The 23,129-nt window shown below is 38.3% G+C and overlaps 1 protein-coding gene across 4 annotated transcripts in view; it reads left to right on the forward strand.

Annotated features, from left to right (window-relative positions):
- KLHL13 (kelch like family member 13) overlaps positions 1-23,129 on the forward strand; it is a 185,347-nt gene that overhangs the window by 157,477 nt on the left and 4,741 nt on the right. For all 4 annotated transcript variants that reach the window (XM_022562956.2, XM_022562951.2, XM_022562953.3 and 1 more), the window contains 3 exons: positions 5,578-5,710; positions 6,265-6,461; positions 15,178-15,973. In XM_022562956.2, coding sequence (XP_022418664.2) covers positions 5,578-5,710; positions 6,265-6,461; positions 15,178-15,973 — 1,126 coding nt within the window. The remainder of the gene's footprint in view (positions 1-5,577; positions 5,711-6,264; positions 6,462-15,177; positions 15,974-23,129) is intronic.

Consider the following 23,129-nt stretch of genomic DNA (forward strand, 5'->3'; position numbering starts at 1 on the left):
TCTGTTCCTTTTCCGCCCTCTGAATGAAATGAACAGTGTCTCATAAAAACATGACTGTAATATTGCTTTGATCAAATACATTACATTTACTTAAAGATTAGAGTAAACCTATTCCTCTACCTTCTCTTCTTTTAGTTCCTTAATCTTTGTTCATAAAACAATTTTAAAGTTAATAATTTTTATTGCTCTTCTTAGGATGCATTTCCTTTTTACTCCACTTCCTTTTTGAAATTACGCTGATCAAAACTAGGTAGAATCTGCTAGTAAGTTATTGCCAATGCAGAATTTAGTGGAAAGATGTGCTTATCAGATTACTTTTTAATACGTGAGAGTGTCAATCTACCTTTTTTTCCACAGTAGCATTCTATTTATTTTGAAAGCTATTGACATCCAACCAACTTTTGGTATACATTATTTGTAGCTCATCAGGTTTCTATATTATAGTTGTGTAATGTCAGTACATACCCTCCTCTCTTTTATCGTGACCATTTAAAAATTTATCAAACTCATTTAAAATGTTTCAGTCCTTCAGAGTATGACATATGTACCTCCCTCTATTTAATAGTATTTGAAGTTTCGATATATTAGGTAAATTTACTACAGAGAAGAGAAGAACCTTTTTTTTAAGAACCTTTTTCTTAATGCTTATTTTTTCCCTAAAAGGATGTAAAGAAGAAATAAAAAAGAAGATATGGGGATGTTAATAGAAGAGGGAAAGGGAAATAATAGAGTAAAGAAATTGAGAACAGACAATAATCCCCTCATAAATAGAACCCAAGGCTCAGAAAAAAATAGAAAATTAGAGAACTAAGATAAGGATTGAGTTAGAAAGAAGTTGAGTTTAAAGCAGTAAAAACAGTTTAAAGACACTCCAAAAAGACTAATGGGAAACTTTGAGCAATTTTGCATAAAACACAGCTGTATCTGTATATCGTGGATTAGCATGCAGAAATAGACAAAAATGCTTATAGAATTCTGGCAAGAGGAATCAGTACAAATTTGGTGGAAGAAAATGATTTTATAATAAAAGGACACATTTTAAGTGTGCAAGGTATCTTCAAGAATATTCCTAGAGTTAAATAGGGGGAAAGATTATAACAGTGAAAGCAAAAGGTAGACGTACAGAGGGTAGATGAGAATTGTGGAAGAGAACGACCCCCCCTTTTCTTATTTTTATTTTTTAATTTTGTATTATTTTTATATTTTCTTGGACGTGCTGTGCAGCATGTGGGATCTTAGTTCCCTGACCAGGAATCAAACCCGCGCCCCTTGCCTTGGAGGTGCAGAGTCTTAACCACCAGGGAAGTCCCCCCTGCCCCACTTCTTTTCATGTGTACATTCTTCACAAGATTAGAGTATAAAAGGTGTTTAGAAAAATGACTGTACTTCTGTACGACAAAGTATGTTGTAGAGGAACTTTAGTTTTTTTTCTCTTTAGACACAGCTGGGATAGTACAGATAACAACATGCAAACAAGATATTTAGGTCTGTATGAAAACAGTCTGAATTGACAGATCTTATTTGGATAAGGACAGCAATAATCAGGAATAAAATTAGCAAATATGGAATTGGATAGTGGGATTATTTGTGCATTTGAAAATAAAGGTTATGAAATGTATAGAAAGGGAAACTACTTTACATGCAGTGAAAACAAATGCAAAACCTCTCAAAAGTGGACAGTTTGCCAAAGGTAGATAAATTAAGCTTAGGATAGAAAATACTCAGAATGTGAAAAAAGTGGTCTAGGAGCCTCAGCTTCCTTTCTGTGGGGATGCCAGATTATACTGAGAATGGTTAGAGGATTTTTTTTTTTTAATAGTGCAAATGGAAGCAAAATGATCAAATCTGTGAAGAGGGTAAAAGCTCCTGGTGTCTTAGCTGAACTGTCGAGATTTTAAAGATTGAGTAGAAACCTCAACAAGCAGTTTTAATGGAATATGGACCAAATGAGAAATGACACAGGTAATGATACAGGAAACATTAGCCATGCCTTTTCTCAAAGGGGAAAAGAAGGAATAATAAATAGTAGGAAAGAAGCCTACTGACATTACTCAGTTCTCAGTATAAAATATTTGTAGGAATATTTTAAAGGCAGGAGGGCCAGCAAATGAGCCGAGAAGGTTTTGGGTTTTTTTTTTAGTGGAAGAAAATAACTGATTAGATAAAATCATTGCTTTTGACTGAAGAAGCCATGATTGCCTTTCAAAGATATTATCCACATATACCTTAGAGAGGAAGATTCAAAAGTTATTTGCTGAATAAAAATAAAGTAAGATGGCATACTGTACCTAGTTTCATCTGATGGGTATCTTGACATCTCTCTTTTTTGCCAGTACCCAAGGTATGATAAATTTCCCAAGATAAACTATATGCTTTAACTTGCCAGTAGCTCTTAAAACTTTAAAAGTATATGTTGTTTAAACCAACAATTCCACTTCTAGGAATATCTCCCACAGATCTACTCACACAAGTAAGTATATGTACAAGGAAGGTCATTGCAGCATTGCTTGTAATAGCAAAAGTTGAGAGACCAAAAGTGAGGAATGGATGAATAATTATGGCAGACCCCATACCCCATGAAATTCTGTGCATCCACTAAAAAGAATGAAGTAGATTTGTGTGTACTGAGACACAGGGCTGTCCTTGTTACACACTCAGGTGAATTTGTGTGTGTGTGTGTGTTTTTGTGGTACACGGGCCTCTCACTGTTGTGGCCACTCCCGTTGCGGAGCACAGGCTCCGGATGCGCAGACTCAGCGGCCATGGCTCACGGGCCCAGCCGCTCCGCGGCATGTGGGATCTTCCCGGACCAGGGCACGAACCCACGTCCCCTGCATCGGCAGGCAGACACTCAACCACCGCGCCACCAGGGAAGCCCAGGTGAATTTAAAAAATGCGTAACAGGGGACTTCCCTTGCGGTCCAGTGGTTGAGACTCCGCGCTTCCACTGCAGGGGCGCAGGTTCTATTCCTGGTTGGGGAACTAGGATCCCGCATGCTGTGCGGCCCGGAGGGCCCCCCGCCCCCCCAAAAAAAGATACGTAACAGTAAGTGTAGTATCCTACTTTAAAAATTCCTATATGCATATGTGTAGAAAGTGGCCTGGAAGTATATATACTAAACTGCTAACACTAGTTACTCTTAGTAAGTAGAAGAGGTGGACTTTACTTTTCTATTTTTATCCTTCTGTATTTTTACAACAAACATATATCTAAATTTTTTAAACCTGAAATTTATCTGAAGGAGAAAAAAGCCAAGCCTTTGGGAGCCAACCTTTTCCCCCCAAACCCTGGTTTAATTCCTCTTCTCTCATCTTGGCCTGTACAGTTTACCACAAATAAGCACTATAGGCACAATTTATTTTATTATTGAGAGTAGGTTCACAAATAAAGTTCCTGGTTTCTAGTTAGCTTGTTACAAAATTCAAGTTCTACATGTTGTTGTTGTTTTTGTTTTTGTTTTTTCGGTACGTGGGCCTCTCACTGTTGGGGCCCCTCCCGTTGCGGAGCACAGGCTCCGGACGCGCAGGCTCAGCGGCCATGGCTCACGGGCCCAGCCGCTCCGCGGCATGTGCGATCTTCCCAGACCGGGGCACGAACCCGTGTCCCCTGCATCGGCAGGCGGACTCTCAACCACTGCGCCACCAGGGAAGCCCGTTGTTGTTGTTTTTAGTACCAAGTGGTGGCTTCTGGGTAAAGTCTGGTTTGTTTGGTCAAGCATTAACTGAACATTTGTTAAGTGCCAACTATGTGCCAAGCCCTGGGGAATTCAAACATCCTAGTCCCTCAGCTCTTCTACCTGATGGTTCCCTCCTCCTCAGTGGCTTGGCCATCCCATCCCCAGCCCCAGTGGTCGCATTCAGGACTTCCCAATTCTCGTGTGCTCACCTACGTTTGAAAGGCAATCCCCTTAAACTTACTGCGATTTAGACTCCATATGTGAATTTTCAAAAAGCCACTGCCTACCTTCTCCATGAAAATAGTTCCCTAAAATGGACATCTCTTTTTACCTCAACTTCTCTAAATAACAGGAACAGGAGATGATTTAGCAAAGGAGAAAGGAAAATATTGAGGGGGCGCGGGGGGGGGGGGGAAATGTTTGTGTTTACAAAGGAAAAGGGGCATTTGTGAAAGAGTTGATATTTGTGAACAAAAACATATGTCAATCACTGTTGGAGAGAGGAAAGTATGATACATAATCCTGTTCTAAAGTATATGTATAATGTATAAATATTTTTGGAGTAAAAATATTTATATCTCTCTCCAGAGAGAAAGTGGCTGGATCACATTATCTCTTTGAAGTTCTAGTTCTGTAGATTCAAGCATTTTCTTTAAAAAGCAATTTAAAAATTATGACGAGAAGATGTTTAGACTAAGATTTATGTGATACATATGTGCAGGATCACTATTTCTGAAACTGCATTCTTCAGTATGTCGTGCCTTTTGCTTCTTAAATCCATGAAACACGACTTTAAATAAAAGTTTTATTTGGGGTCATTAAAATAAGAAGGGGATAGAATAATCCTTGCTATTAGTTCTTGTTGTATTACATTATTATATTACATTATATTATTAGAAAGTAATTTGTAGGACTTCCCTGGTGGTGCAGTGGTTAAGAATCCTCCTGCTAATGCAGAGGACACGGGATTGAGCCCTGGTCCGGGAAGATCCCACGTGGCGCGGAGCAACTAAGCCCGTGCGCCACAACTACTGAGACTGAATCCACGAGCCACAACCACTGAGCCCGCATGCCACAACTACTGAAGGCCGTGCACCTAGAGTCGGTGCTCTGCAACAGAGAGAAGCCACCGCAATGAGAGGCCCGCGCACCGCATGGAGGAGTAGCCCCCGCTCGCCGCAGCTAGAGAAAGCCCGTGCGCAGCAACGAAGACTTAATGCAGCCATAAATAAATAAATAAACAAACTAACAAATAAATAAATTTAACTAGTAAGAACCTGCTGTATATATTAAAATAAATAAATAAATAAAAGTAATTTGTATGAGTATCTTCAGGATTTTTTATAACAGTACATTTCCATTTTTGAAACTACAGACTCCATCTTGCAAAACTCTTTTTTTATTCTCCATTTTTTTATTGTGATAAAATATGCATACCATAAAATTTACCATCTTAACCATTTTGAAGTGTACTGTTCATCAGTATTAAATACATTCATAACGTACATCCGTCACCACCATCCATCTCCAGAACTCTTTCCTTCTTCACAAACTGGAACTAATTCTGCACACGGCAAAATAAAGTGTACATGGTAATTTTGGTTTTCAAAATACTGTGAGAGCCAATGGTTATATAAATAAGTGAATGTATATACTCTTTCCTTATTTGTTCTTAATCCAAATTAATCTTAATTTTATCTTTTTTCTACAGTGAGTTAAATATATATCGCCACATATCAAGTAAGCTGTTCAGTTTTTTCTTCTTCTGAGTCATTATTCCACCGGCTTTATGTTCCAAATATATTCCCCACACATTAATACGTCAAGAGGATTCTAGCACACAGAGATCTGTATTCCCATTTTACCTTGCCGAGCGGCTCATCTCATGTTCTTGTTGTAGGGGTTTGACCAGCTCCGACTTGAAGGGTTGCTCTGTGACGTGACCCTGATGCCAGGGGACACAGATGACGCCTTCCCTGTGCACAGAGTCATGATGGCCTCTGCTAGTGATTACTTCAAGGCTATGTTCACAGGTAGCGTGCCTTTCTAAACTCTGCTTCCACGTTAAAACAGTATGAAAAATATGTGTTTAAATCCTTGTATTGGTAAAGGAAGATTCAGTTCTTTTGGTCAGTGTCTTTACAAGAAGAAAGAGGAGTTTCAAAAGGAATAGACACCCAGTATGTACAGTTGTGGGTGGCCCTTTTTTAACCTGGAAAACGGATGTACCTTTCTTATTCTTCTGTCCACCTTTATCTCATAGCTTTGCTTTCCCAGACACATATCTGAATGGGCCATCAGAGATTAATACAATCCCCACTAATACAATCTCTAATCCATCAGAAGATCTGAAGTGACAGGAGAACATTTTGGAAGCACTTGCATTGTATACCACCTCCATTAGTATAAAGATATTCCTTTTTAAGTATTCTCTTTTAACTGTAAAATATGAAGAAACCTGACTCTGATACAAATGCTGCACAGAATAAAATTTCCCTGATTTTATCATATCTAGTTAGCAGCAGAAGTGAGTTTGACCTTAATTAAATTATCCACGGTCATTTAATGGAATGTCTTTTTATTTAAGGTGGAATGAAAGAACAAGATTTAATGTGCATTAAGCTTCATGGCGTGAGCAAAGTCGGTTTAAGGAAAATTATTGATTTCATTTACACTGCAAAGCTTTCTCTTAATATGGACAACCTTCAAGACACACTGGAAGCTGCCAGTTTTCTACAGATTCTGCCGGTTTTGGACTTCTGCAAAGTATTTCTCATATCTGGGGTAAGACATTTTCAAATCAAATCTTTTCCTGCGGTGGACTCCGTCATAGCCTGTTTAGAGTAGACTCATGAATCTGTTGTATAGACGTGAAACTCTGGCCATTAGAGAGAGGTGTCATGTCGTATATGGTCTAGAAGCAGGTCGATGGGAAAATATTACAGGTGCATTTTTACAAAATAGAATCATTTAAGAAAGGCCTTCTGTGTAATCAAATGACATTAGACAGTAATAGTGTTTGATAACGATATATTCCTTAACCTCTTTGTTAACGTTACGTATTATAATTTGGTTTTATTCACCTTAATGATTTTATACAAACATGTTCCTTAAATGGAATTCTGTGGGAAAGTAATCTGAGGTTCTAGAAGTCTTTTAAGATAGACTCAGTCATTTTTTTCTTCCTTTAAATATGGGAGTTGGATCCTGAGAAGAAGTAACATCGATGTGTAAATCTGTAAGGATATGAGTCTTGATTCTATAGAGACACATCACCTACTGAGTCATTTTCAGCCTTTTTTAATAGATAAAAGAGGGTACATACAACCACCAATCAGTGAACTACTTACAGTCACCCGGTTCCTGAGGACAGTGCCTCATTTTAGTTGAGACCCTTAAATTAATAACACTTGATACTTACACTTATCAGTTCTTAACATTGCTTTGCACTGATCTTAGCAATACGTGGTTGTCCTGAGCCAAACTAGGTACAGTGTCATAATTTCCTTGGAACTAATCACTAACCATAGACACTGTTGACCTATTGTACTTATCACTTAAGATATTCGTTGTGATCAGTTCCTTAGTTCGAAAGAAAAGAACCAAACCGGGTAAAGCATGATTTGTGAAGTTATAAAAATATACACGTCAAAATAACGGTATTAAAAAATAATTTGGGGGCTTCCCTGGTGGCGCAGTGGTTGAGAGTCCGCCTGCCGATGCAGGGGACACGGGTTCGTGCCCCGGTCCGGGAAGATCCCACATGCCGCTGAGCCTGCGCGTCCGGAGCCTGTGCTCCGCAACGGGAGAGGCCACAACAGTGAGAGGCCCGCGTACCGCAAAACAAAAACAAGCAAACAAACAAAAAAAAAGAATTTTGTTCTAGATAACTCTATTTAAAGCAAGTTCATCTCAAGATGATATCATAGTAATTTTGCAATATTGACAAATTTCCTGTAATTAGAATGTTGTTGGTTCCTTAACCTCCTTGAAGCATTTATTATAACTATGTTTTTGCCCTTTTGAAAATTTCTTCATTTTTATAAACACTCAATGTTGTCTTAAAGGTTATGTTTTTCATTCCTAGTGTCTCTGCAGATATCCTAAAGCCCGTTTCTAAAGGAGAAGAGACATGTCCCTGACAAAGCTTACTTGTGCTATAGTTTACGCCAACACTCTTCATTTTAGAACTTTCTTGCCTATGAGCTTTGAGGAAACAGCTATTTTCTTAGTACCATACTGTTTACTTGTCTTTCATCCTGTTTGCTTAGGATATGTCTATGTGATTTTACGTTGGAAATCTTCCCTCTCAGAATCCATGCTAATTTTTGAGAAAAGTTGGTGGATTATTAGTTTAAGGATTATATAAAATCCAACTTTTCCTTTATCCTTCTTTCATGCATTCCATATCTTAGTTAAATATTCAGGCTTACTCTATTACCCCTTTCCTTCTCAGCAGTCAAATGAATCAGGAAAAACAGTAGCCCTGGGTGCCTTTCCTCTGTATAAGAACTGAAAGTTTCAAGATAATATAAATATTTTTCAAAGGTAGATTTGTTTTTATTTCTCCCACAAGCTAAGTTATTTTAGATAATTTAAAAATATAACAGCCTCATGATTGTGTGCTTAACCCAAATGTTTTGAGGAAATAGGTTTATGTTTTTAATGATATAGTAGGATTATAGTTCATATAACCAAAACACTACTTGGGTTTGAGCGTCTAGAAAGAAAAATTAGCTTCGAACACAGTTCTTTTGTATCCGAACTTAACCATGTGTGTGGATGAAGAGGAGCAGTGGTACATAAAATGTGAGTCAGCAAATCATCCACTAAGCATTTATATGTTAATTTTGAATGATAACTTTCAATATAATAATTGACAGATATACACTACTATACATAAAATAGATCACTAATAAGGACCTACTGTATAGCACAGGAAGCTCTACTCAGTACTCTGTAATGACCTACATGGGAGAAGAATCTAAAAAAGAGTGGGTATATGTATAACTGATTCACTTTGCTGTATACCTGAAACTAACACAACATTGTAAATCAACCATACTCCAATAAAACTTTTTTTAAAATAAAAATTAAGGGCTTCCCTGGTGGCGCAGTGGTTAAGAATACACCTGCCGGGCTTCCCTGGTGGCGGAGTGGTTGAGAGTCCGCCTGCCGATGCAGGGGACATGGGTTCGTGTCCCGGTCTGGGAAGATCCCACACGCCGTGGAGCGACTGGGCCCCTGAGCCGTGGCCGCTGAGCCTGCGCGTCTGGAGCCTGTGCTCCGCAACAGGAGAGGCCACAACAGTGAGAGGCCTGCGTACCACAAAAAAAAAAAAAAAAAAAAAGAATACACCTGCCAATGCAGGAGACACGGGTTCGAGCCCTGGCCCGGGAAGATCCTACATGCTGCAGAGCAATTAAGCCGGTGTGCCACAACTACTGAGCCTGTGCTGTAGAGCCCACGTGCCACAGCTACTGAGCCCGCATACCACAACTACTGAAGCCCACGCGCCTAGAGCCCGTGCTCTGCAACAAGAGAAGCCACTGCAATGAGAAGCCCGCGCATGGCAACGAAGAGTAGCCCCCGCTCGCCGCAACCAGAGAAAGCCTGCGCACAGCAACAAAGACCCAACACAGCCAAAAATAAAAATAAATTAAAAATAAAATTTAAAAATAAATAAAATTAAAATTAAAAAAATAAAATGAACAGCTCTGTATTGCTTAAAAAACAAACACACAACAACCAATAATAAAGCCCCACTTGCCTTTGGCGCGATAGAGACGCCAGTTTTCTATAAGGGAGCATCAGGCTCAATAGAACAAGAGCCCCTCCCCTCCGACCTTTGCCTTCCTTTGCAGTAATACTTTTATCTTAGGGTTGTAATTAGTATTAGAGTTTATAGTATCTGGTACTTTTGTTCTTGCTGTGTGATTTTCTTGGTAGTTATAGAAAAGAGGAGCATGAAAAGAAAACAGAAGGATGACAGTGAAGGATATAAAGCAGAGTAGGTAAAATTTTCTATAAAACTAAAAACATTTACTGTCATATATCATGGAGATAATGGAAATTTACCTTTGTTTAGTTACATACCTACAAAAGTTACATTAGTTTTTGTCTTATGACACTGCATAACTACAGCATGCTAAATCCCATGCAGCCACTCCCTGATTTACAAACAGGTTGTAGCCAAAGTTTTTGTTTACCGTTTGTTTGCTGTTTGGAATTTGTAACATCTAGCGTTTTCCCCACATTATTACTGTTATGGAGGATTACAGGCTAGCCCGTAGAGCCCAATTTAATGTAAGGTTGCTGAAATAGAACATTTGTAATTGAGGTGGAAATATTACAGTTTAAATTTAGTTATACAGAATAAACAGAGCAGAATGAAGGTAAGCAACAAACCCTTTTCTTTTTTACATAAAAGCATATTTAATCAGAGAATGAAGCTGCCCCTGTGCTTTAGACTCGGTGTAGTCTTTCTTTAAACTCATTTTTTTAAAGTGCTTATTTTTTTTTCTTGATACAGGTCTATCATTGGTTCCACCTATACATTTATTGTCATTGATCAGGTTGGGGGGATCACAATGAAGTGCAGAGACATTTATTGAGGTGACTGGGATAAAGAGTGGGAGACCTTGGAAAACAAGGGAGGTGCATTTGTGGGAGAAAAGGCAGCAATGAAGGGAATCAGAAGAAGTTATTAGAAAAGACGGCTTCTTTTGCTATAATGTGATGATAGCAGCAGGAAGCTTTGGGAATGTTCCTTTTGACGTAAGGGTTTCCTGTATAGTACATATATTTCACATTCCTTCTTTAATCTAAATTGGATTTATCCATTAAGATTAATTAACACGTCTTTCCAGGTAATGCTTTTGGGGAGGTTCAATGCAAATTAAAGAAAAAATTGTATAGATAATTTTACAACGAATCAAAACTGTTTCCCTCCCCACCAAACCAGTCTTGTTTTCCTTATTGCTAAGGCTGATATTCAGTAAGTAGTACCCAGACACCGGTTGTTTATGATCGAGCATCTATTCTGATTAGTTGGTACTCAAATATTCTAAATATCATCCCTGCATATAACTTTAACCAGCCCATTCTTGCCCATCTGCCATCTGGGACTCTGGAGGGAAAGAAGAATGTCAGCCTGGGCCTAAACCAATTTACGCCCCCAAAGACCATTGTGATCACTGATACTGCAACCAGCAGAGGAAGTGCATTCAAAGTGAAAAGGAATAAGAAAATTGGCTTCCCCAAGCTGGACACACCATCAGTATTCACCTCGAATGGCACTCATCATCCAAAGAGAGACAAGACTGGGAGAGAAAGGCTTTAGTTTTCTTATCATCCCTTTGTTCTTCTAACCAAAAGGTCCCTTCCTTGTGTCCTGTGATGTTCTCACCTGTGGAAGGAGGCCCAGGCGAAGATGCCTGTTATATCCTCGACCCCCGAAAGGAGCTTGTTTGATCTCTTCCCAGTCGTTTTCTGTGGACGTGCTTTCTCTCTCTGCATTGGTTGTACTTGATGTCAGGCTGTGATTTTAATAAACTAGATAGCGCTAAGGAGAATTTGGTACACTGAATATTTGAGGAGTCCCCCCAAACTTGCCAGCTAATTTCTTAGTGTTTGCTCTCCCTTTGAGAGTACAAAAGCAGATACTCATTTGCTTTTTTTTTCCTAAATGGGAATTTATTTGTATAAGACACTGAATTTCAGCAACATAACATCACAGATTGCTGATGAAAGCTGTCATTAAAGTATCAAATTATGTTAATCACAGCTGAAAGCTGTCATTAAAGTATCAAATTATGTTAATATTGCAGCAGTGAATACCAGGATGTTAATGACAATTGAGAATTATGATGCTTAGAACTGCCTTTAGGATGACCATGAAGGCTGCTTGATTATAGTAGAATAACTTATAGTAATTTATATCAAGGAAATTTAAATGTACACTTGATTATTTTTAAAATAATGTCATTGGTTCTCATAAGCAGTTGAGAAATTTTGTCTTTTTTGCTTCTCTATCCTTTAAAACTCTAATATAATTATTTGGCTTAACTTCTGTAATGACTCTTTGGAATTTTGGCCAGGGTATATATTCAGATGAAATTAGAGTTCTTTCTACTTATGAGTTTGGTTTTTTGTGTGTGTGTGTGGTACGCGGGCCTCTCACTGATGTGGCCTCTCCCGTTGCGGAGCACAGGCTCCGGATGCGCAGGCTCAGCGGCCATGGCTCACGGGCCCAGCCGCTCCGCGGCATGTGGGATCTTCCCGGACCGGGGCACGAACCCGTGTGCCCTGCATCGGCAGGCGGACTCTCAACCACTGCGCCACCAGGGAAGCCCGAGTTTGGTTTTTTTAATAAGCTTTAAATTCATGTTTTATATTTTAAAATACAATGTATTCTATTATGTACATGAATTGCATTGTGTGTTATATTAATGTACATATTCATTATTTAATATTGTCTAGGCTAAATGATCAGGACTATGCAAGCTGAAGCGCTTTTAAGAATTATGACTGAGAATGCATTAAAATGAACTATAATTGAATAATCCTGTATCTTTCCAAAAATTGTTTACCGCTATTGCATCATTTTTGATCTGTTTATATTGTTAACTGTTATTCTAGACTGTGCTTCTACAATCCTTATAGACTACAATTAATATTTTTAGCTTTGATTACATGCACTTCATAAAAATTAATTTCCTATTACATATTTTTCTTATCTGAGTCTCATTTAAAATTAATAAGGTTCTAGTAATTTGCTACGTTAATTCAGCAGATATTCTATTTTTAGTTGTATCTATCATCACGTCTTTAATTTATATATTGTTGATAATCGTAGTATTTAACCTTTGCTATATACCTGCAGTGTGGTAGCTATTGTACATGAGCTATAGAAAATACTTAGTCTTTCTATCAAGAAGATGACAATTCAGAAGTTTATGAAATACCATTCTCCGGTGATTTTTTTTTTTAAAGGAAAGAGTAGGCAGCTATCTATATTGACTAAGTAGTCTGTCAAGGATTTTCCAGTCCTGTGCATTTGTATATCTGATATATAAAAGGGATTTTCCAAATGCCCTTAAATACAAGGTAGGTTTTTTTATCCTATTGTTTTAGTAACTGTTTTCTTATTGAATGAAACTGAAGAAGGAAAGAGGAAGGAACTAAATACCTTGATCCCAGTTCTAAATTACACAGTTTGGTTTCCGTTAATCTTGGTTTGTATTATATGCTATAAATTTAGATTTAAATTTGGCGACTAACAACCAATGCTATCATTTTGCCCATTTAAAATATACATCCTTTGTTGTTTTTATTTGTAATCATATCAGTAATGATAAGAATCTGCATACTTAGGAAATATATTTGTGTTTTCATCAACTTTTGCTTATCCATATTAGCAAACATCTTCAAAAATGAAAATTGGGACTTCCCTGGCGGTCCAGTGGTTAAGACTCTGCGCTTCCACTGCAGGGGGCGTGGGTTCAATCTCTGGTTGGGGAACTAAGACCCTTCATGCTACGTGGCACGGCCAAAAAAAGAAAAAAAAAAAAACAGTGAAAATTACCCTTGCTCTGGGGAAGGACTATGTCTTACTTACCTTATAAGGTGGATCTACTACCCCAAACAGGAATCCCTTCCACCTGGGGTGATTTGGGCAATGAGGCTTTAACTGTAACTTCATTTACACAACTTAAAATTGTATGAGACACCAACCTGCCACTCCTAAAAGTGGATTAAAATGTATTTTTTATTATTATTATTATTTTTTTGCGATACGCGGGCCTCTCACTGCTGTGGCCTCTCCCATTGCGGAGCACAGGCTCCGGACGCGCAGGCTCAGCGGCCATGGCTCACGGGCCCAGCCGCTCCGCGGCATGTGAGATCTTCCCTGACTGGGGCACGAACCCGCGTCCCCTGCATAGGCAGGCGGACTCTCAACCACTGCGCCACCAGGGAAGCCCTGTATTTTTTATTATTAACCAAGGTACTGAACAGTATTAAACTGTGGATTTCAAAAGGCCCATAATTTGTTAATTTATTTTTCCTGGTTCTTTTGTGTTACAATTGATTTTAGGTATTTTTGAATACATAGCTATTAAGTATAATAACCATTTAAAATCGTTGATGGTTTTTGTGAAGCAAATAGGATGCTTAAAAGAGTTCAAATTCTTCTTGAGTAATAAATCTGTGAAAATAGCAGCATGTGTGTGTGTGTGTGTTGGCCTTAGAGCTTTCAGTGGTATTATATCATAACTGGGCTGTTACTTTACGCAGAGGAGTCATTTCAGCTTTTCAATAGAAAGATGATAGAAGGATCAGCCAGTTTTCTCTTAAGCATCTGCCGATCTGTTAATAATACAGTTGCATCGATGAGGCTTATGTAACATTCATGAACACACACCCTGACAAAATTAAGAAAAAACATTTGAATCCTTTGCCTTTGACCTGTCTCTGTGTTTGTATACACACACACACACACACACACACACAGACATTTGTATGGTAGGCTTGTTTTTGTGACTTATGCTTTACATAATATTTGCTGATATGATTTTCCTATTTTCATTTTGGACCCATCATTTATTAGAGCACTGAAAAGACTTCCTGCTGAAGATAGGCCTCTCCATAGCTTCTCTCCTTTTCATGGCTCCCGTTTTTGGTATATTTTACTCTGTGCTGGGGAAATCTCAGGGGGCTAACGTGGACTCCAGGCAGAGCTACAGTATGCTGAGAGTAAGAGGGTGGCTAAGGAGAACTATGGTGCTAGCCATCAGCATACATACCAAAAACTAAACAAAAGGAATGATTTGATGTGGAAACACCCATTCCAGCCCTCAAGAAGGTGATTTCATTGCTTCTGTTTAAACATAAATAATATGGAGAATAACTTCACCCTAGGAATAATGGCCCTATTAAATTATCTTCACCATATGCAATAACTTTTAAAGGAATTAAAATGAATCATAGTGATGAATGAAGCCTGTTGACATGAAAGAGACATTTAGGGATCGGGTACTAGAGTTTTTCTGTGTGTGGATCTGCTAGCTGAGTTACTTTTAAGAATCATGACTGAAAAGTGGATTGAGATGGTTCATAATAGAATAACTTTCTATTTTTCCAGAACTTCCATCTGGCCAGAATTTTCTTAGTATTTGGCTGGGGGTGGTGAGGACACATTTTGAGGAGACAAAAGTAATTGTTTTGGCCATAGTCAAGTTATACCATTGTTTCTTAGAGTAACTTTCAATCTACTGGCTTGGAATGAGCATTTTCTTTTAGTCACCTTTCTATTGGATTAGGTAAGGGTAGTTTGTGAATTCCCTTTAAATCGTTAATATATGGAGAAAGGAAGCTTTATTTGCATCTATATGGGCAGTAAAAAGCATATTTACTCTCATTCTAGTACAGGTATTTATGTATCCAGGCGTGAGTGCCATGAAAGTAGTTGGGTTTTAATTTTTTGTAATTGGCTTAATAGGTCACTTTAGACAATTGTGTCGAAGTTGGGCGGATTGCCAACACCTACAATCTGACAGAAGTGGATAAATACGTTAACAGTTTCGTCTTGAAGAATTTTCCTGCATTGCTGAGCACCGGGGAGTTCTTGAAACTCCCTTTTGAACGTCTTGCCTTTGTGCTTTCCAGTAATAGCCTTAAGCACTGCACTGAACTTGAGCTCTTTAAGGCTACCTGTCGCTGGCTACGCCTGGAAGAGCCTCGGATGGACTTTGCTGCGAAATTAATGAAGAACATACGATTTCCACTGATGACACCACAAGAGCTCATTAATTACGTGCAAACCGTGGATTTCATGAGAACTGACAACACGTGTGTGAATCTCCTTTTGGAAGCCAGCAATTACCAAATGATGCCATATATGCAGCCAGTGATGCAGTCAGACAGGACTGCCATTCGGTCTGACACCACTCATTTGGTTACACTAGGAGGAGTGCTGAGGCAGCAGCTGGTTGTCAGCAAGGAATTGCGCATGTATGATGAAAAGGCTCACGAGTGGAAGTCCTTAGCCCCCATGGATGCCCCAAGGTACCAGCATGGCATTGCCGTCATTGGAAATTTCCTGTACGTCGTTGGTGGACAGAGTAATTATGACACAAAAGGAAAAACAGCAGTTGATACAGTCTTCAGATTTGATCCTCGATACAATAAGTGGATGCAAGTTGCATCTTTAAATGAAAAGCGCACCTTCTTCCACCTAAGTGCCCTCAAAGGATACCTGTATGCAGTTGGTGGGCGAAATGCAGCTGGTGAACTGCGTAAGTGTGTGCACTTCTATTAAGCATAGAGACTAATTTCTTTACCCCCAGATTCTTGTCAAATCATAAAATAAGCAGTTTTGTAACATCAAAGACCAAAAAATGTAGCCAGGATTTTATTTTAAGCTGTTTTTCTTAGAAAATATCAGAGACCGTCTGTACGCCTTATCTGGGCATACATTGTTGGCCACACTACAAATTATTATCTTACAAATATATCAATATGTTGCAGAATGTTTTACTTGTGCAATATCTATGGTTTTCATCTTGAAGGTTCAACTAAAAAGTATGTTCTGCTAATTTAAATTCTAATAGTATCTTGGACAGAAGTTTGGCATGTTCCCTCATTTTCCATTTTAAAAGCCCACATAATAGTTTACTGAACAGGTTAAAATTCTTCCTTACAGAGCACGGACTTTTATAGTTGCTTCTTTTACGTAATCTGTTACCTACCACAGGCCACAGAGTAAGATGATTTTCTTATCTACTAAGTGTTCAGAGTTCAATATTATCCAGAGTTTATTTACTGTGAGTATTATGATAGGTAACTATTAGTCTGAAAAATCATTCTCTCTTGGTGAAATACGAAACAGTTTTCTTCACTGTAAACTGATCTGGTAAGCTTTATTATTTGATGGTCCCTTCTTCCTAATCTAAGATCAGCGACAAGTACAGTTAACATAGACCAACACTTTGGCTACATAAATTAACACTAATTTTGTTATTTTAGATAAAATTGGAACAAGGTGGCTGTCCAAGAAGTCAGAAAGACCACATTTTATGTCATGTGTTACATATCTGTCATTGCTATCATTGTTTGGAAACAATGGGTAACACCCATCTTCCTTTATTCTCTGTTCGAAATAGAGTCCCTGTAGTTGAACGGTATTCCAGGTTCCATAATGCTGGGGAAGTTTGAAATATTGGCATTGGCTCTGGATAAATTCAGAGTAATTATCAGAATCTTTTTCTTCAGTATTCTAAAAAATAAAAGGTAGTCTAATGGATTTGAGAATAAGCAGTTTATTGGAGACAAAAAGAGCTGCTCTCAGCTCTTAAACTTTTCAGCTTATCAAGCTCTTTCTTGTTCGTGACATATATCTTTATTGGAGTATAATCACTTTACATTGCTGTGTTAGTTTCTGCTGTACAACAAAGTGTATCAGCTATACGTATACATATATCCCCATATCCCCTCCCTCCTGAGCCTCCCTCCCACCCTCCCTATCCCACGCCTCTAGGTCGTCACAGAGCACCAAGCTGATCTCCCTGTGCTATGCGACTGCTTCCCACTAGCTATCTATTTTACGTTTGGTAGTGTATATATGTCCATGCCACTCTCTCGCTTTGTCACAGCTTACCCTTCCCCCTCCCCGTGTCCTCAAGTCCATTCTCTAGTAGGTCTGCGTCTTTATTCCCGTCTTGCCCCTAGGTTCTTCATGACCACTTTTTCTTTTTTTTTTTAGATTCCATATATATATGGAATACCATCTTTGTTTTTCTCTTTCTGACTTACTTCACTCTGTATGACAGACTCGAGGTCCAGCCACCTCATTACAAATAACTCAATTTCGTTTCTTTTTAAGGCTGAGTAATATTCCATTGCATATATGTGCCACATCTTCTTTATCCATTCATCCGATGATGGGCACTTAGGTTGTTTCCATCTCCGGGCTATTGTAAATAGAGCTGCAATGAACATTTTGGTGCATGACTCTTTTTGAATTATGGTTTTCTCAGGGTATATGCCCAGCAGTGGGATTGCTGGGTCGTATGGTAGTTCTGTTTGTAGTTTTTTAAGGAACCTCCATACTGTTCTCCATAGTGGCTGTATCAATTTACATTCCCACCAACAGTGCAAGAGGGTTCCCTTTTCTCCACACCCTCTCCAGCATTTATTGTTTCTAGATTTTTTGATGACGGCCATTCTGACCAGTGTGAGGTGATACCTCATTGTGGTTTTGACTTGCATTTCTCTAATGATTAGTGATGTTGAGCATCTTTTCATGTGTTTGTTGGCAATCTGTATGAGTGACATGGTCTTAATGTTACTGATGTTTCCTACCCATTTTTTTTTTTCCCCTTTGTTGTCACAGTGAAATTTTTTCTAAGGCCAGACTTTCCAGATTGTTGGACTAGCTGCCAGGATCACGAACCACACAGGTTTTCCAATATATTTTAATAATCAGACTTTTAAAAGCACTTGACACATTAATACCCTTAGCGTAGAATTGTCATGTCCTCAGTCAACCCACACACATTATTTTCATGTTATTATACTATTTTAAATTTATGGTGTCTGGAAAGAACCAGAAGATGCAAGTAGTGACTTGACACTTTCTTAGAAAAACCACTTATGTAAGTTCATCTTTACAAGTTTACAAATTATAGGTCATCAGCCCTGGCAGTCAGTGGTCATTTTGAAACTTCTTTTCTCTAAGGAAATAGCTCCATTTTTCAGTCACTGCTTGCTTGGTAATGTTATCACCTCTGTTAATATGCAACTATTAAGTTTTCAATATATTGTTCCTAATATTTATATCCTGAGAATTTATCATCTTCAGGCCAAGGAGAGTTGTTATATAAGACTGAGGCGCTAGAGGCTTCCTTCTTCTGACTTAATCCTTACCCTGTTTGAGTTCTTCCTACGTTATGCTCAACTGGAAACAAGAAGTAGACTACCCCGTTGGGCAAGCGGCTGGCTTCCTTGCTCATGACCTTCAGAAATCACCCCTTTAATGTCTTATTAAAAACAGCCTTCTGTGTTTCACTTTGAAAGTGACAGGATACAAGAGAATCATGCTTTTCATGAGCTGTTCCTAAATTTGTAATAACTGATTATATTTAGACTTTAAAAACACAATCGCCCAGAGCTTAAACCTAAGGATAATGATTTAAATATTCTACAAAAATACTCCCCGTCTAGATGGTAAACAGAGGTCCATTTTTATCTTAATTCATAAACTGTGTTTTCACAAATAAATGTATGATTATAATATAGACACAAACCCTCAATACAGAAGGACAACTATAATTCCATTTAGAGGGCAACTATTTGATATTTCTTTCTGTTTGAAATTTTCTCCTAGAATCTATAAGCAACTAAGCTTTTGTAGAAGGTGATTGCTTCCCTTAAAATCAGCATGCCCAGCAAATCCATTCTGTGCTAGCTACATGTTTGAAGTTAAAATATATTGGAAGTTTGTTTTAAAAAATCATGTGATTGACTTATTAAGTACACTCCAATATAGAGTCTTGATTCCAGGAGAACCTTCAGGCCCAAAGGAGTCATTATGTAAAACCAAGTAGCAAGCAGCTTCGTTTTGTTTTGTTTTCTTTTCCGCCTGACCCACCCTACCCCTTTGAGTTCCTCCTATTTTACACCCATGTGGGGATATGAAGTAGGCGGGTCCGTCTCGTCACATTCTGTATCGTTGAGGTAACCAGTCGTGATGTAACCACCCTGATTACCTCCCCAAAGAAGAACATTAATGTGTTCTTCTGAATTCTGTTTATAATGTTTCTCCTTGTATAAATAAGAAGAGGATATGTGTCAGTTGCCCTTTGTAATTTTCTTAGACCCATTATTTTTGCAGAATAGTAGATTTTGGCTCTAAAGAAATGCTTGCTTATATTTCTGAATGTTCCAGCGAGGCAGGGTTTTTAACATTTCTCATGTTCCATAAGCGTTTTTTAATGGCACCCCCTCCCTCCGCCCCACACTAACATCTGTTGTAATAACATTCCATCTTAACTGATTATGTTGACATAGTCATATGTCTATGTAAATAGAGAAGGGGAGTAGGAATGGGTGTCAGGAAAACGGGATTGATGGGAAAATCATTTCACAGTTTAACAGGTTCATTAGTACCAGTACATCATTTATTCTTCATACACACAATAACCATTGCCTGTATATAATGATGAAAAGAAAACAGTGGCAGCGTTTGCAAGACATTTTAGATCATTTTAATGCATTTAGCCTTTTAAAATCTTGCCATGGAGTGTATGGACCCAAGCCCATAGTACATAAAAACGATACTGTTAGTGTGTGTGTGAGCCTGGCTTATTGCTGAAATATAATTCCTTAGAAATGCTACTTCCCTTTGACACTGGGTACAGTGGGAAACTGGGGAAAGCTTAGAGTAGCCGTCACTTAAGTGAAAAAGGGGTCAGTTATTTCTGGTATCTTTCCAAATTGTCATATAAGAAATTGATCTTCCATTGAAGATTTCGGTATTGAGGAGAAATATGACGGCTCAGATATCTTTCACTTCAGTTAAATAAGTCAGGGTTTCAAGTAATGAAATAACTTATAGAAAACGTGTTAGATTTTTCCAAATAAATGTACAATAAAATTACTGAAATTTATCAAATGCATCCATATCCCTTAATGGATTTGCAGTTTATTAAGCGACATATTACTAACTGGCACTCTAGGATTCTAGAGACCATCCCCTCTTTGTGGGAGCCATTATTGTCCAAATGGTTTTCTTCAGGACTAATCTCTTTCCTAACCTCAAAGAACAAGTAAATTCCACGTCATCCCTTGTGCGCGATTCTGAACTCCAGTGGAATCACCTGAGAAAATAAGAGTCCCTGATGAGTTATGTGAAATAACCAACCGAAGTGCAATTCTTGAATTAGGGAGGGTCTCTAATTTAAATACTAGGCCACCAGACTACCGAAGGTGATTCTCTAGAATAGGGATCAGAAAACTGATCCCTATTGCCAGAAAGGAAATCTTTTTGGCTTTGCAGGCTGTAGGATCTCTGTCACAGCTAATCAGCTCCGCTATTGTATTATGAAAGCAACTATAGACAATTTGTTTATAAACAAATGAGTGAAGTCGTGTTCCAGTAAAGCTGTATATATGAACACTGAAATTCGAATTCCATATAATTTTCATATTTCACGAACTATTCTTCTTTTGATATGTGTTTCCAACTCGTTAAAAATGTAAACGCCATTCATATTTTTATCCTGTTGGCCATACAAAAGCAGACGACGTACTGGATTTGGCTTACAGGCGGTAGTTTGCCTGACCTCCCCTGTTCTAGATTTTCCCAATTACCTCATTACCATTCCTACCTGTCACAGACTGTGATGGACTCACTGCTTTGTGGCTCCAACTCCTTGATGCTCATCCCGTGTCCCCTCCCCCTATCAAGGTGGTTGGCACTAACGTCTCATTGCCTTGTAAATACGGAAAATAGAACTAAGGGCATGTATCAATATATAGACTTGTTAATTAGATATATTCTATTTTAAAACTAAATATATTGATTTTACTAATAACAATAACAATCCTGCATGGAGACAATAAAGATTAAATGATGGGAAAAGCTAAAGGAGATGGGTTATCTAGCTGGAAGAAGACAAGTTTAGGGATGATGAACTATTATATACTTGTTGTGTTACTGGTGATTAATAGCCACCTTACATTTCAGGGACCCCTGTATGAGAAAGTATAGATGGAAAGTGTAGATTAACTCAGTGATAGAAGAACAGCATTATCTTTCTACATAGGAAAATTTTAATAATCGTAAAGAGTGAATAACTATTCAGATTCTAGCTCCCTATAAAAAAATAAGAGGAAACTAATGCAAACTGCATCAGAACAGATTGAATTAGATGTAAAGAAAGAGTGTAACAGTCTAGAAATTTCAAAGGTCAAGGCAGAATTCTTCATTAAGAAAAGCACAGAACTGGAGTAAAAGCTACCTTTGACATCAAATAGATGGAAAGAAGTCTTTAAAACCCTTCTGATAGGATGTGTGATTAGACTACATTCTTTTATCGGATAAAACCCTACCATTAATGATATACATTCAGGAGGATTTTGCTTGTCGATTAGGCAAAGGTCATGCTGAAGGCAAATGGAACTGAACGTTCAAGAAGACATCCAGGACTTCCCTGGTGGCGCAGTGGTTAAGAATGCCCCTGCCAATGCAGGGGACACGGGTTTGAGCCCTGGTCCGGGAAGATCCCACATGCTGCAGAGCAACTAAGCCTGTGTGCCACAACTACTGAAGCCCGCACACCTAGAGCCTGTGCTCCGCAACAAGAGAAGCCACCACAATGAAAAGCCCGTGCACCGCAACGAAGAGTAGCCCCTGCTCGCCGCAACTAGAGAAAGCCCGTGTGCAGCAACGAGGACCCACCGCAGCCAAAAATAAATAAATTTAAAAAAAAAGAAGAAGAAGACATCCAGTGACTGAAAATAGTCACAAACAGTATTGGAGCAAACAATTTTAGCTTGTCATTAATTGTGGAAATAGCCCTTATTTGGGGACAAGATTTTGCAGGATCTTGCTACCTGATGGGAAGGTTTAGAAGATATAGAGTTGGTAAGGGTCCAAGCCTGAAGCAGTGAACAAAAATAACAAGAGATAAAAAAAGAGGACAGTTAAAAGCCTTTGAAATAAGACCGAAAATTCAAAACTAAAGTAGAAAAGGAAATCAGTAAAGGGATACGAGAAGTGATATAATACAGGTGTTGTTAGAGGAGAAATAAGTAGTTCATGTAGTGAATTTGTTGAAATGAAGTTATTGAAGAGAGTAGAAAATTAATCTCTCTCTCTCTCTAGTTTTGCCTGTTCTCACATTACTGTTGTTTTCTTAAATAGGAAAACTTGTTCAAAGGATGATTCATCAATTAGGATTGCATTTGGCTGCAAGTAGCCAAATTTTATTCCGGTGGCTTGATCAAATAGCCCCACTCAGTATCCTCCTGCTTCCATTCCATTGCCTACAACTGTATCATATCATCAATTCCAGCTTCAAGGGAGCCTGCTAATTTGAATTTTATTTTGAGCTGGGCACAGTGCTTTCCTGAGCAGTGTTGTGGTTCTGTTAGTAAGAAAAAAGCAGGGTTAGTGGAGACAAGCATTTGGGTTAGCAAGTGGCAACGTCTGCAATAAATAGTATAAACTTTTCAAATCAGTCTAGATGTTGTACTTTTGACCAGAGTCTTCCTAACATCCCTATTGTTTTTCTGCCTTTTAAAAAAGATCACATTTTCTATCTGTCTGGACTGTCACTGTTCTAGTCTTAAGGTTATAACAGATTGATATTTAAGTAAGGTGAGGCCTCAGATACTTTATGTTAAAGATGATAAATTTGTTACTGAGAGGAAGTACCCCTGATAAAAATC

This window comes from Delphinapterus leucas, chromosome X (assembly GCF_059928025.1).
Source record: "Delphinapterus leucas isolate spDelLeu-1000000601 "Yukka" chromosome X, BTC_Dleu_Yukka2, whole genome shotgun sequence".
Lineage (NCBI taxonomy): Eukaryota > Metazoa > Chordata > Mammalia > Artiodactyla > Monodontidae > Delphinapterus > Delphinapterus leucas.